Raw genomic sequence first — 15,181 nt, 5'->3', positions numbered from 1 at the left:
GGAATTTTTACTATTAAAAGTATGCGTTGGAAAGCTCTCGACGAGAAGCACCTAACCTAGAACCAAATTTTCGTTCTAGCACCGCCGACGAACCCCAAAATCCTTTGTTTAGATAGCGATATCATCATTTCCGTAAAATTTTTCAATTTTTCGAAACTTTGAGGAATTTTCATTTCCAAACGGCTTAGCATTTTTGCACCAAATTTGGTAATTTTGTGTTCTTGATGTGAAGGATTTTTAGTAACTTTTTCACGCAATTCTAAGACCGAAACGTTTTGACATATTTCTTCTATTAAATGCATAGACAGTACTGATTTTGTTCATTCCAGTATTCGTTTATAACTTGACCTATATTTTTGAGATCATTTCTGAACATTCTCTTCCATGATTTGGATGTAGGATATGACTGACCAGAGTAATTACATTAAGAGCTTAGAGAGGAAGCTAGAGAAACTCAAGGAACATAACTACTGCCTAGAGCTGGACAAAGATGAATTAGAGCGTCGAGCAGAACACTTGAGATGTGATGTTCAACGTTATGCTCATTATCTGCATGAGACAGAAGAGAGGAATAGGAGAACTCAAGAAGAGTTTGAAACCTCCCAAGAGACTGTGGCAGAGTTCATCGAGTTACGTGATACATTAGTTGAGAAGTTCCAAATACTTAAGGATCAAAATCACCAACTCGTGCACCAGCATAATCAGTATAGTGAACAGACTGATGCTCAGATTCAAGATCTGCAGGATACTGTTGAAGTTCTTAGCGACAAAAATGCAGTTCTGCATGGTCATATTGAACATCTAGAAGCAGTAATAGCCAACCATGAAGACGAACCTAAGGAGGATCCCGAAGAAGATGAAGAAGACGAGGAGGATCCTATGGACTTGGGATTAGGAGAAGTGATAGATTAGAACATCAGTAGTGGTTTTCTTTGTAATATCACTTGTTCCAATTGCAATTCTGTTTTCAATTTCGATGTTTCGTTGTAATTGCACTTTCTTGGGAAATCAAAAAAGTTTATTCCTAGCAATTGGTTTCATATTTAATTTTGAGCAATTACTCAATCATTTTGTTTTCTTTGTTTAGTCTCTATTCTGCCATCAACCTTAGAACTTTCATAATTGTAGGAAATGGACGGACGACCAGTTAGAAACAATCGCAATCCTCGTTACAATAACCGCAACAATAACCGCAATGATGAAGAGGCACAACAACCACCACAACCACTACCAGCAGTTGGCCTCAGTCAGGTGGACTTGATGGCTATAGCCACGATTGTGGCAACCACGCTACAAGGGTTAGTGAACCCTAATGCTAATCAGCTACCGCCACCACCTCCAGCTCAGAATGGGACGAAACAGCACTATGAGGCTCTCCGAAGAGCAAGAGTCCCAAACTTCGATGGAAGCTCCGATCCTGAGGTCGGACAAAATTGGATGAAAGAGGTGGAGAATCATCTTCGACTACTTGAGGTTCCACAAGGGATCAAGGTAGATGTGATTACACCTTTTCTTGTGGATAAAATAGCCAAATGGTGGGAAGGAGTTTCACCAGCTATGGTAAGGGCGGGACCAATCACTTGGCAAAGGTTTCGAGAGGCATTTCTGAAGCAGTACTTCCCGACAGCAGTTCGAGTTCAGAAGCTGTCAGAATTTGAAAGCTTGGTTCAAGAACCAAACATGACAGTGGTGGAGTATTCATCTAAGTTCCACTCATTGGGAACTTACTCCCCAACTATCATGGGAGACGAGGCCTTGAAGATGCATCGCTTCAAGAAGGGATTGAACAGCCGAATTCAATCTGCCCTTGCCGTCATCGAGCCCAATAGTTTTGATGAATTGATGGGAGCCGCCATCAGGGCTGAGAATGACATTAAGAGGCGTGAAGGTGAGAACAAACTCAAACGTCCTCAGCCAAGCCAGTACCAACCGGGCCAGCAATTCAAGAGGCCTAGGTTTTCATGCAACCAATTTACCAGTGCTCCATCCAAAGGAACCACTTCTTCTCAATCAAAAAAAGAATGAGTCAAGTGCCAAACTTGCAGATTCACACACACTGGTAAATGTCGTAGGAATTCTGGAGCTTGTTTCCGTTGTGTAAAGAAGGACCATCGCTTTGCTCAATGTCCTCTTCCAGATCCAAGGAATGGTCCAGCAGGAGGAACAACTCCAAACAAGCCTAAGGAAAACAAGACAAATGCTCGAGTTTATGCTCTTACTCAAGAAGAGGCTGACAACTCAAATGATGTCGTAGCAGGTACCATTATAATCAATGATATACCTGCGTATGTGTTATTTGATTGTGGTGCTACGCATTCATTCATGTCTAAGAGATTTGCCAAGAAGCTAGGAGCTAAGCCTGATAACTTAGAAGAACCATATAGAGTAGCAACTCCTGCAAACCGAATTTTAGAAACTCGCACTCTATATCGGGATATTAGTGTTCTCATAGAAGATCAGAATTTTAAGGCAAACCTGATTCAACTAAACACGGTGGAATTCGACGTAATTCTTGGAATGGATTGGTTAGCCAAGAATCATGCTTTAATAGACTGTCATGGAAAGACGGTAACCATCCAAGCTCCACACCAAGAGAAACTTTTATTTCATGATAAGACAAAAGAACGAAAGACTCTTCTTTCTGCTTCTCAAACTTGAAAAGCCATGAAAAGTGGAGAAGAAGTTTACCTAGCTATGTTAAGCGAGGTAAAGAAATAAACCACACTTACGCTAGAAGATATTCCGATAGTACAAGAATTTTCGGATGTCTTTCCTGAAGAACACCCTGGCGAACTTCCCGACCGCGAAGTGGAATTTGAGCTTAATTTAGTGCCCAATGCTACACCAATCTCAAAAGCACCATACCGAATGGCTCCGGCAGAATTGAAAGAACTCAAAGAGAAACTTCAAGAATTGTTGGATAAGAAGCAAATCCGACCAAGCGCATCTCCGTGGGGAGCTCATGTCCTATTTGTAAAGAAGAAGGACGGAAGCATGAGGATGTATATTGATTACAGAGAGCTGAATAAGATCACAATCAAAAACAAGTATCTGCTTCCAAGGATAGATGACATATTTGACCAACTCAAAGGAGCTTCGGTCTTTTCCAAGCTCGACTTAAGGTCAGGCTACCACCAACTGAAGGTCAAGACAGACAATATTCCGAAGACAGCCTTCAGAACAAGGTATGGACACTATGAGTTCATGGTGATGCCGTTCGGGTTAACAAACTCTCCAGCAGTATTCATGGATCTCATGAACAGGCTGTTCAAACCATTTCTTGACAAGTTTGTTGTGATGTTCATCGACGATATTCTGGTATATTCGTCAAGTGAGGAAGACCACAAAGAACATCTTCGTCTCACCCTCCAACGCTGAGAGAAAAAGAACTTTACGCCAAGTTCAAGAAATGCGAATTCTGGATAGAGAGCGTCGCATTCTTGGGACACATAATATCAGCAGCTGGAGTATCTGTGGACCCTAAGAAAGTAGAGGCAATCTCAAATTGGCCTAGACCAAAGAATGTGATAGAAATTCGAAGCTTCTTGGGAATAGCAGGCTATTATCGAAAATTTGTTGAAGGATTCTCTTCAATAGCCATACCCCTCACCAAGCTCACACAGAAAAACTCTAAGTTTCAATGGAGTGAAAAATGTGAGCAAAGCTTCGAGACTTTGAAGAAGAAGCTTACATCCACACCAGTGCTGGTATTACCTATGGAAGGTAAGGACTACACCGTCTACAGTGATGCATCTAAAGAAGGTTTAGGATGTGTACTCATACAAGAAGGAAGGGTGATTGCATACGCATCAAGGCAGTTGAAGCCATATGAACAGAATTACCCAACGCACGACCTCGAACAAGCTGCAGTGGTATTCGCACTAAAAATTTGGAGACATTATCTTTATGGAGCCAAGTGCGAGATTTTCACCGATCATCAAAGTCTCAAGTATTTGTTCACTCAAAAAGAACTAAAAATGAGACAAAGACGGTGGATTGAACTCATGAAGGATTACGACTTGACGATAAGCTACCATCCAGGCAAAGCCAACAAGGTAGCAGATGCTTTAAGTCGAAATAATATGAGTAAGGTGATCCTGACATCACTTTCAGCACAACCATGTCTTCGAGAGACAATCAAGATAAGTCAAGATAGAGATTCCGCTTTGGTGAAACTAAAAGAGCAAGTTAAAGAAGGGAAATCACCAGATTTTGATACGGATAACAAATGAATCTTGTGGATGAAAGGACGATTGTGCGTACTGGACATCGATAACCTTCGACAAGAAGTAATGTCCGAGGCACATAAGTTGAAATTTTCAGTCCATCCTGGCAGTACCAAGATGTACAGAGATTTGAAGAAAAATTTTTGGTGGAGTGAAATGAAGAAAGACGTGGCAATGTTTGTTTCCAAGTGTCACGTGTGCCAGCAAGTCAACGTAGAGCACCAAAGACCTGGAGGACTTCTGCAACCTCTAGAAATTCCAGAATGGAAATGAGAACATATCTCCATGGACTTTGTTGTCGGGTTACCAAAGTCTAGACAAAGTCATGACGGCATCTGGGTAATCGTAGATAGACTCACAAAATCTACACATTTCTTACATGTCCGCATGAACTATAATTTGGACAAGGTAGACACATAGTACGTGAATGAGATCGTACGATTGCATGGAGTTCCAGCTAGCATACTATCAGACAGAGATCCGAGGTTTACATCCCGCTTTTGGAAGAGCTTTCAACAAACTATGGGAACCAAAATTACTCTTAGCACGGCCTATCATCCTCAGACCGATGGCCAAACAGAGAGGACAATTCAAACTCTAGAAGATATGCTGAAAGCATGTGCTCTAGACTTCATTGGTAATTGGAGCGAACATCTGCCCTTAATTGAGTTCGCGTACAATAATAGTTACCACAGCAGTATTAAAACGGCACCATACGAAGCTCTGTATGGACGAAAGTGTCGATCGCCACTATATTGGGATGAGGTAGGGGAAAAAGCCATTGATGAACCCGAAATGATCAAAGAAACAGTGGATAAAGTCGCTTTGATCAAGGAGAGATTAAAAGCTGCACAAGATCGACAGAAAAGCTGGGCTGACCTGAAAAGAAGACCCGTGGAATTTGAAGTTGGAGAAAAGGCATATGTGAAAGTGTCACTTATGAAGGGTGTAATTCGATTCAATAAGGCTGGAAAACTGAATCCCTGATACGTCGGACCATTTGAAATTCTTGAGAAAGTGGGAACACTTGCTTATAGATTAGCACTTCCACCCGACATGTCAAGAATTCACAATGTATTTCACGTCTCGCAGCTGAGGAGATATATTTCTGATCCAAGTCACATTCTGGAAGCTAGACCACTTCTGGTTGAGAGCAATCTAAATGAAGAGCTGAAGTATGAAGAAATTTTGATTCGAATTGTGGATTTCAAAGACCAAGTACTGAGGCGACGAACTATTCCATATGTCAAAGTACACTGGTCCAACCATACCGAAAGAGAAGATACTTGGGAGTTGGAAGAAAATATGCGAGCACAATACCCTTATCTCTTTGAAGATCATGTATAGCCAAGTTTCGAGGACGAAACTTCTCATAAGGAGGGAGGGATGTGAGAACCTGAAATTCCAGCAGTAGCAGTAGCAGCAGCTAGAAAATTTCAGCAGAAGCTAACAATTCCAGCAGCAACTTAGATTTCAGAAGATAGTATTTTCCAGCAGACAAAATCCAGCAGCGGAAGAGTTCGGTAGCGAGATTCCAGCAGATAGCTATTGGTTCTGCTCAGAACTTATAACTGAAGCATTTAAAATGAAATAAAGGCTGTTAAATGCAGATTATGGCTATTAATAGGGAGTCTAACAGTCTGATTTTGGCCTATAAATAACACTCTCTAGTCTCTGAATTGGTGTTACACAAATCTTGATATTATTACTTAAATTTTCGAGCTAAGAGAGTGCCTTGTTCGAGTTGTAAAATCCAGTAGCGAGAGCAACCAGATTTCCAGTAGACTTCAACCGAAACTCTAGCAAATTAAAGTAAGTGAGCTTATATATAAATATCTTGAAATCCGTTTGATAATTCTGTTTTAAAGCACAGTTTCCGTATGTTTGATTTATGTTCTATGATTTTGAAGCACTGAAACTCCCTAGTGAACTAATGATAGGAATATATATTCTGAATATTTCTGAATTCTGATTCTGATTCTGGCCTCACCCCTTAGAGGAGAGAACATATAGGGGACTGATATCAGTTTAGCCATGAAATTCACTAACGTGCTCAGTGCTTACTAATTCTAATTTCTGTTCTGAAACATATGATTTCTGAATTCTGATTTCTGTTCTGAAAAGAAGAGTTTTCTATATATTATTGTATTACTATTTCTGTTGAAAACGATTTCGAAAACTGGGAGTTATTTCTTCATCTGCTTACTGAGTGACAACCATATCACTAACCTATCTCAGATAAGAACGAGGAAGAAAAGTTAGAAGAAGAAGAGCAGATTCGATTTTTGGGATTGTGATGAAGATCGTTTTTCTCAGTTCTGATTTAAATTTTATATTCCGCTGCATCTGTTCAGACATTGTATTTCTGGTTTTACATTTCCGCTGTAAAACATTATTATTAGAGTTGTATCAGACATTGAATATTCAGTATTATGAATAAAAACTGGTTTCTGAATTCTGTAATTCTGAGGCTTGTTGTTTTCGAATGTAAATTTGAGAGCAATGCCAGTGTCAACCAACCCCCGTCCCGGGGCGTGACATGTTACACTACCAATAGGGAGGAAACCCACTCGTAATAATAAATCTATAAGATCAAGTGTGATGACAATAACTAAGTAGAGTGGTATCATGCAAGATTTGTGGTGTTCGTAGTGTGTGCAGTATTTGACCTGTATCGAGAACAGCTAGAACAACATTTCTTCGTGGAGATCTTGAAAAAAAAATCTATATGCTCCATCCAGAAGGTTTTTCGGAAAAAGTCAAAGAGAACGTGGTTTGTATATTGAACAAATATCTGTACAATCTCAAACAGATGTGTTGGTATAAGATATTTGATTCATATATCATGAATCGTGGAAAAAACAGACTTAGTATAAACCCTTGTACATATTTCAATATGTCTTGTGATTATTATATCATTTTGTTGTTATACGTGAACGACATGTTGTTAACTGGCCCCAACAAAGTTCAGATACAATAATTGAAGGAACAATTGACTAGAGAATTTGATATTAAAGACTTTGGACTAGAAAACAAGATTATAGAGATGTAAGTTTACCGAGACAAAAGTAACAGAAAGATTTAGTTTTCTCGGAACAATTATTTGTAGAAAGTCTTGCAACGCTTTAGTATGCAAGAAAGTAAGCCCATATTGACCTCTCTTCCTATTAAATTTTAGTTTTCCTGTGAGATGTATCCTAGCAATGAAACAGAGAGGATGAATATATCTCGAATACCATATGCATCAGCACTGAGAAGTTTCAATTTTGTCATGATCTATACAAGATCAGACATTGCACAAACAGTGGGAGCAGTTAGTCGTTACATGGCGAATCCTGGACGAGAGCATTGGAGTATTCCTAAGAGGATCCTTAAATACATTAAAGCTGTCCCAAATAATGCATTGTGTTTTGGAGGACCGAATTTTATACTTAGATTCTATGTCGATTCAGATTATGCAGGAGATCCTAATAAAAGAAAATCTACAACTGGTTGTGTGTTTATACTTGTAAGTGAAGCAACAAGCTGAGTTTCAAAACTGAAAACAATGGTGGCATTATTTATAATAAAGACACAATATGTAGCAGCTACTCAAGTTTGTAATGATGCAATATAAATTGAAAGGTTATTAGAAGAGATCAGGCACAAGTAAGAATATGTTCATTTGTTTTGTGATAGTCAAAGTGTCTTGCACATCTCAAGGGATCCAGTCTTTCATTCCAGAACTAAACACATTGGAGTCCAGTTTCACTTTATTCGAGAATTAGTTGAAGAATGGAGTGTGGCTATACAGAAGATACATACAAAGGATAACATAGGCAATGTTCTGATCAAGCAAGTGAATACTGATATGTTTGAGTTGTGTAGATTCTCAAGTGGCCTAGAGAAAATGTAAGCAACAAGTAAAGACATGATTTATCAAATCTCCAATTGAAAAAATGATATTTAAATGATGTAGGTGGTATGAATTATTTATCAAAATTGTGCAACGGAAAAGTCAAATTTGGATGCAAAGTAGAAGGAATTGTGTAGAATTACAAGTGTTCAGATGTGGAGAACTCTTATAAATATGGCTATCTTTTTATCAGTTTCAGCATCCCAAAATCTAATTCACCTCTCTTTTCTTGACTATTCACTCTTATTTGAGAGATTAGTTTTATAATATTTGTGAGTTTTTTGTTCTCGTTTATTAAAAGAGTGGACATTCTCTTTAAAAACATAGCTAGATGTTGTAACTCCCAAAATATTATAGCAAAAACTTGTGTCAGACGGTCTCACGGGTCGTATTTTGTGAGACGGATCTCTTATTTGAGTCATCCATGAAAAAATATTAATTTTTATGCTAAGAGTATTACTTTTTATTGTGAATATCGATAAGGTTGACTCGTCTCAAAGATAAAGATTCGTGAGACCATCTCACAAAAGACCTACTCAAATATTATAGTATAATTCTTTTCATTTTAACTCTGGTTTTTTTTTAATGATTTTTCAAGTAAATCTTTGTATCTAATTTTATATTTTATTTTCATATTTTTATCTAAAAATATCAAACCTGAAACGATGTTAATAATGAAAAATAGTGAAACGAAAGCCCCGTACTTAATGATTTGGAATGGAATCTTAGCAAGAGAGTCTCCATACACATACACTTCATTCATTTCATAATTATTAACGATCAATTATGTCTAAGATCATTTTGCAAAATAATTTAATTAAACCATATACTTTCGAAATAGAAATGCACATATGCGTCTCACCGCTAAGTATAGTATCAGAATAGATATGACATGTCCAGCAATTGTTTAGAATATTTGCCCCTTGTATATGTTTATTTTGATCTCATTTATATATTAGTAATTTTAAATATATCTCATCCATTTTTTTTTTCATATTTTTCTCATCTAATTATCATAGATATGATAAATAGTTATTTATTTGAGAAAAATATTTTTTTATAAAAAACCTAAACTAATTATTTGAAAATTAAAAATATTAATATAATATTAAAACATAGTTTTTCACTTTTAAATATGTGAGCCTCCATTCATTGACTCTCGAAGTACACACCTGACAGCTATTCATATTTAAAATTGAATTCCGTGGAAATTATTAAAATTCCAGCCATGAAATCAAATTAAAAAAGCATAGAAAATGGGTCTGTCAGTGCCTGTGTGTCATCCAGCTGCATCAAATGATACACTCGTCATAAATCAGGTCATATTTTACACTCAATACCCCTACCGACACATACAATACCCAAACTTAGAATTTCCAAATCCGATTTACCAAACAACATTTTTATTTCATTGTAAAAGAATGTGTAAAAAGACCCCCAAATTACTATATACCATTAATCAAGAAAAGAGCATCCATTTTCTTTATATTACATAAATAGCACAATTTGTAGCAGTTGGATCAAGTCGAAAGTCCAGCCAAGAACGTCACCCCGGTGGACGGTAACCACGCCGACCCGTATATGAACCGGGCCACGGTGAACTTGCTAGCTTCCTCGGAGGAATTGATCACGCGATACCCGGGCCATGTAACACGTTGCCCCAGCGCACCACCAGGACCATAGTTCATGTACTCGCCGTAGTACAGTGTGTCTAGTGCGAAAGTTGCATTCCACTCGAGCCACCCTCTAGGGTGAATGTGATCGCCCAGGTACGAAAGCATGTACACGGTTCGAGAGAACAGCTTCCATGGTCGCCCTAAATACGTGGGATATGACCCTTTGGCCATCTCGAGATCAGGTTCAGCTACTAGTCTACAGGCATGGATTGAAATACCGGTGTTCTGGTTAGGGTCCTTTCGATTCTGTGCAGTTATGGTGATCTTTTGGAACGGCAAGGGCTTCCGAGCGTGCATGGTGCAATTTTGGAACACAACCGCCGCATTACCGAATATGAAGTCCACCGTGCCATAAATAGCACACTCGCGATAAAATTGTCGTTGAGAATGTGTGTAGAGCGTGTCCTGATACCCGATAATGTTGCATCGGTAGATGACCGAGTGATCCGCACCGATCCGAAGAGCGACTGCTTGATGCTTTTCTGGTCCAGCCCAGTTTTCAAATGTCATGTCCCTTGCAATAAAACCAGCACCCGTTGCAGCTGTATGTGTGCAAACGCAAGCATGGCGTTATTATGATAGAAATATGAAACGCAAAATATAATGATAATAATGAAATAAAATAAAGAATACGACTCATATAATAAATGTTGCCTAAGTTCAAAGTGGGACATTAATGTTAGAAATAAAAACTGCATAAAAAAAGGCCCCATTTTAATAGTCAAAAAGTTGCGAGCCACTAATTCATTGGGGTCGTCTCCGGGGAACAAGACAATTGAATGCACCCATTCATTCACCCATTCATTCGATGCAGACTTTTTCATTCTTGGTGATGCTTCAGCTCGAAAATATTATTCATGACAACCAAAGAAAACCCCATTTCATTTTCTTGAAAATATACGTCAACTCAATGAAAGCATTACGATTTACTCCAAAATATTTTTAAAAAAAATAATTAATTGATTGGAATATTTTATGTTTTCAGCAACCAACGTAACATGTTTGATTTCGAACAAAATGTAATAAATAACAAATAAAAATTGACGGAACAGAAGACAATGTTATCATCTGTCAAGTCCTGTTTTTCTACTAGAAAACGACAACACGCACACACGTTAATTTATGCTCTTCATAGCGGAAATGTTGACTCAAGGCCAGAGATTTGTTCCTGCTATCACATGGGTAGTATCTAAAATACTAATCCAATGGCTACAAGAGGACCACTCGTGTTTCTTCATGTAATGCAATATACGTAATACGTAGTCCTATCTCTTCTAATCATTGGATTAAGAGCAGCGTACCACTCACACGGTAACTTCGAACTAACCGGGGTCGAGATGATTCTGTTTCACTAGAAAACCCATTATCCAGTTATTATGTTACAGCCATGCGCATAAGCTACTGTAGAAAGGGACATGCACTTGGTTATTGGTCGAATTAACTAATAAATCTATCTTTTAAAAAATATCGAATTGACGAGCAATCTCGTTAAAGGAGAGCCACATGCAAGAAATACATGCACAAGCGTATGATCCCATCCCAATCATTTCATTTGATATTATTATATACATGTGGTGTTTACTCGTCATATTATAATCATCCAATCATATTTAAAATATTATGATATCTATCTGTAAATTTCCTCAACGGTATCTTGAATAATTCGCATACATGGTACATGGCTAATGGGACAGTTTCGATTGTTGGATTTATTTTATTTTATTTTTTTTAATTTTTTTTGGACATTTTAGATGCAGGTTTTCTGGACACCAAACAGGTAAGGATTTGTTACTCATATCACAAAGAAGTCATAAAATTATTAGAGATAGATTGGAAAACTACTTTTCACATTCGATCCAGAGATCACTTTTTTCGTTAAAAATTCCTCTGTGGAGCTCTATCTATTCCATTTCTCGAGCCCCCGGAGAAAACCCCCTTCTCCTTCCGACACAGTAAAAGTAAAAGCCGAAAATTCACAACTTTCATCTTCTAAAAAAGCACTTTAACAGCTATTTTTTTAAAAAAAAATGATTTTAACTCGTAAACTTCTTTGACCTAAAGGGCTTTAATGTATTATTTGGACTTATTGGTTCTATCCAAATCCTCCACCTCGACACAACTATGCTATACTTGGTGAAGACAGCCCATAGGATGTGCTACACCGAGTATATATCCCTTCCCAATGACCAGCTGGGAACCACTTCTATAATAGAAACACTACCTACAACTGTTGTCCATTAGTAATCTGACAACACATGGATGTCTCGGAGGAGCTGTTTTCATTTGCTTTTTCTTTCATCGTCATTGAATTATAATAAACTTTTAAAGATTTTTCATATATGATCAAAAATGCATATTTAAGTCTACATAAGGAAATATATAAGATCAGGGCTAGCTCCATTTACTTGCATAAAATTATTTTTTTTATTTTCTTTAATAAATATGGAACATCATCAGCATTGGGGTAAACTATCATGTTATCACCAATGGTTGTGCGACAGACTCCTCGGAGAAAATGTTGACGAAAATGAAAATCAAACTCATAATTATTGATCAAAATTCACGGACTCGGAAATCTCATTATGAACTAATAATAATATTGTTGATGTTGTTATTATTATGAGTGGATCATAAGCCAATGATAGCATAGTGGACATGGGAGACGCGTTTGCATGTTGAAACTGAAGGCAACTCCAAACTTTATTGTTTCCGTGTAAAAGAGAAATAAAGGTTAAAGAAAGGGTGAAACAGGGAATTTACCGAAAGTCGCTGTGTGGAAAGTTGTCATGTTCAGCTGGACGCTTTTGCCGCCGGAAATGACTGTTATGCCCCTCCCATCCCCAACAAACATTAGGTTCATCTTCCTTCTCCCCACTTTTAAGATATCCTCCACATATCTACGCGACAAAAAGAATCATAAAATGCCCATGTAAGTATCGTACAAGTGAAAATCGTATTTTTAGTTTTTCGAAAAAATGTATAAAGTTTTAAATTTAAGACAATATCTCGAGTTCAAAACTCAATTACAACAAAAGTCAACTAAAATCATGGCCACCAAGAAATGCTGTCTAAATTAACTTTGGATTCCACCACAAATACTTAGTCAAGAACAGTGGATACAAGTAACAAATGATCAACAAAATTGGTCCGGACAAAACATAAAAAGTAAATGTAATATCATTGTCACATATCTTACAAATAAAAAATTTAAAATAAGTTTATAATGATTCACAACTTCTATAACAACTTGAATTAATCATTTTCGTAAAACGAAAACGAATACGAAATAGTTACTAGTGACCACGTTGCTCAGTCCCCCAGTCGCAGACCCGAGACGTGGCAGTGACATTTGGTTAGTCCCCAATACCAATAGACGCGTAAGTAAAGTTAGCACTTTCCATCAAATTCATTTAGTAGATACATGTGATTATCAAACAACCCATTTCACGTGAGAATAATTTAAAATTAATTAATCTTTCACATCATGATTGAACTTTAAATCATCATCCTAATCACTAGCAAACTTGATTAATAGACACGTAGCTAAGAAACATGGTCAAAGAGGGCATTCGAGTCAATTTATCAAGTCATGTGCAGGCAAAAGAAAAGTATAGCCACCGAGAACAAAAGAGCGATGAGTATTACTTTCTCCAACTTTTTACGAACGAACACGTGAACTTACTTTCCTGCCCTCACGTAGATAATGAACCGCCGGGTGCTGTTCTCCGGCGCCTTTTTTATCGCCTCCGTGATCGTCTTGCACGTGCCGTTGCCGTCCTTCGACACGATAATATCGGCTTTTATCGCGGGTGCCGGAAAATCAAGGAGCATTCGGTCTCTCCGGGAGAGCCAATTCGGGAAATGCTCGTGCTTCTTTCCCGGGCTCAGTAACTTCCGGCGGCGGTTTTGTATAGGGATTCCTGAGAAATCATCGTTCCGCTTGGCGGCGGAGTAAATCGCGAGACAGTTGCTCACGAGCCCGGCTAAGTCCTTCAACCTGCCGAGCATTTGGTTCTTCACGTAGCCTTTTAACTCGTCGAAGCCTTCCATGCAGGTGTCGTGGTTCGTCAAGGAGGCGCTGAGCCAGGTTAGTACGTCCTGAGTTGAACCGCCGGCTCCGCCGCCTGGTGCGACGGAGGTGAGCGAGCGTGAGAGGAGGTACACTGAGTCGTCCAGGAGTTCTAGACAGTCCTGGTATGCGGATCTGAAGCAATGACAAAATCAGTACCAAATTTGACTCCATTATTTTTAAAAAAAAATTTGAAAAGTACAAATGATAGTAAAATAATGTAGTTAATTTCAACATATGCAACGGCTCATTTTGACAAAGATTTGGTTGGAAAATTAGGGAAAATGAAAGGTTTAAAAAGAATTCAGCAGACCTGACATGGGCATCCATCTGAATGTTGCTAATGTCGGAGGCGGAATATAGAGCGTGGCCGAACTTCTGAAGAGTCATGTTGAACGAAATGTGCACAAGGTCCCTGTCGGAGGCAGCGGCGGCGCCGGGGAAATCAATGAGGGAGCTGACACATAGACTCTGGAACCGCGTCAAGCTGCATGTTCGAGACAAAGCAACAGACGGCCGACGAATTCGGAGCGTCTCATCGCCTTCACCAGAGCTTGCATTATTCCAGAACACCACCACGAACGCGGCGGAGACGGCCGAAGCCGCGACAAGAGTTGCGGCGAGGATGAGCAGAAGAAGCTTGAGCTTGGACCGTTTTGGAGCCCGTTCGGAGTCCGGGGTAAGGCTTCGAGCTGAGGAATCCCCACCGGAGTGGGTTTTTTCTAGCCGGCCGTATTCCATTGCCGGAAGAAAACGTGGAACAGGTAATTTAATGGAGATTTTGGGGGAAGATTGAAGGAGGAGATGTGTAACGGAGAAGGGATACAGAGTGGGCTTGGTAGTGTGGGGGTATACATATATATATATATGTATATATGTGTGGGCTACAGTTTTACACGGGGCTGGATGAAAATTTAATATGTTCGGATTTGCCAATCGGTGGGTGAAAGTTGAAGTTAGATCTCAATTAAATTTAATAGTTTTTTATTATTATTATTTAAGTTTTACCTCGCTGTTAATATTTAATCACTCGATAATGATTTATGATATATATAATATAGATCAATATATGAATAATATAATGATATATGATTTTATTTATTTGTAAAATTTGAGTCAAAAATTAGATGAAATAAAGTTTTTGAAATAATTTAATATCTTGTATTTCACACACAACATTGCTTTGACTATGATATATTCTATATTTGGATAATATAAAACATCACATAAGTTCTACCTAAACTTGCAAGTCAAGGTCAAGTTTGAGCTACTTTAAAATCATGTCATCGTGTTAATTAGTTACAACGATTGAATT

General features: G+C 38.3%; 1 protein-coding gene across 1 annotated transcript; it reads right to left on the bottom strand.

The window, feature by feature from the left end:
* Window positions 1–9,507: 9,507 nt before the first annotated feature.
* Window positions 9,508–14,711, bottom strand: LOC142540232 (putative pectinesterase/pectinesterase inhibitor 34). Its single transcript, XM_075646234.1, has 4 exons — window positions 14,180–14,711; window positions 13,480–14,001; window positions 12,558–12,694; window positions 9,508–10,339 (listed from the first exon to the last, which is right to left on the bottom strand). Exons 1-4 carry the CDS (start codon window positions 14,605–14,607, stop codon window positions 9,642–9,644), a joined length of 1,785 nt encoding a protein of 594 aa, XP_075502349.1. The 5' UTR covers window positions 14,608–14,711; the 3' UTR covers window positions 9,508–9,641.
* Window positions 14,712–15,181: the final 470 nt, after the last annotated feature.

Source organism: Primulina tabacum, chromosome 1, assembly GCF_025594145.1.
Source record: "Primulina tabacum isolate GXHZ01 chromosome 1, ASM2559414v2, whole genome shotgun sequence".
Taxonomy (NCBI): Eukaryota; Viridiplantae; Streptophyta; class Magnoliopsida; order Lamiales; family Gesneriaceae; genus Primulina; species Primulina tabacum.
This window is presented reverse-complemented; position numbering and strand designations above follow the sequence as displayed.

What these genes read in the sequence shown, in the direction of transcription:
- LOC142540232 (XM_075646234.1), bottom strand. Translation starts at nt 14,607, where the DNA reads ATGGAATACGGCCGGCTAGAAAAAACCCACTCCGGTGGGGATTCCTCA. An exon ending in CAGATGGATGCCCATGTCAG is followed by an intron (nt 14,002 to 14,179) that starts GTCTGCTGAATT and finishes TCATTGCTTCAG; the next exon opens with ATCCGCATACCAGGACTGTC. An exon ending in ATCTACGTGAGGGCAGGAAA is followed by an intron (nt 12,695 to 13,479) that starts GTAAGTTCACGT and finishes TTTGTCGCGTAG; the next exon opens with ATATGTGGAGGATATCTTAA.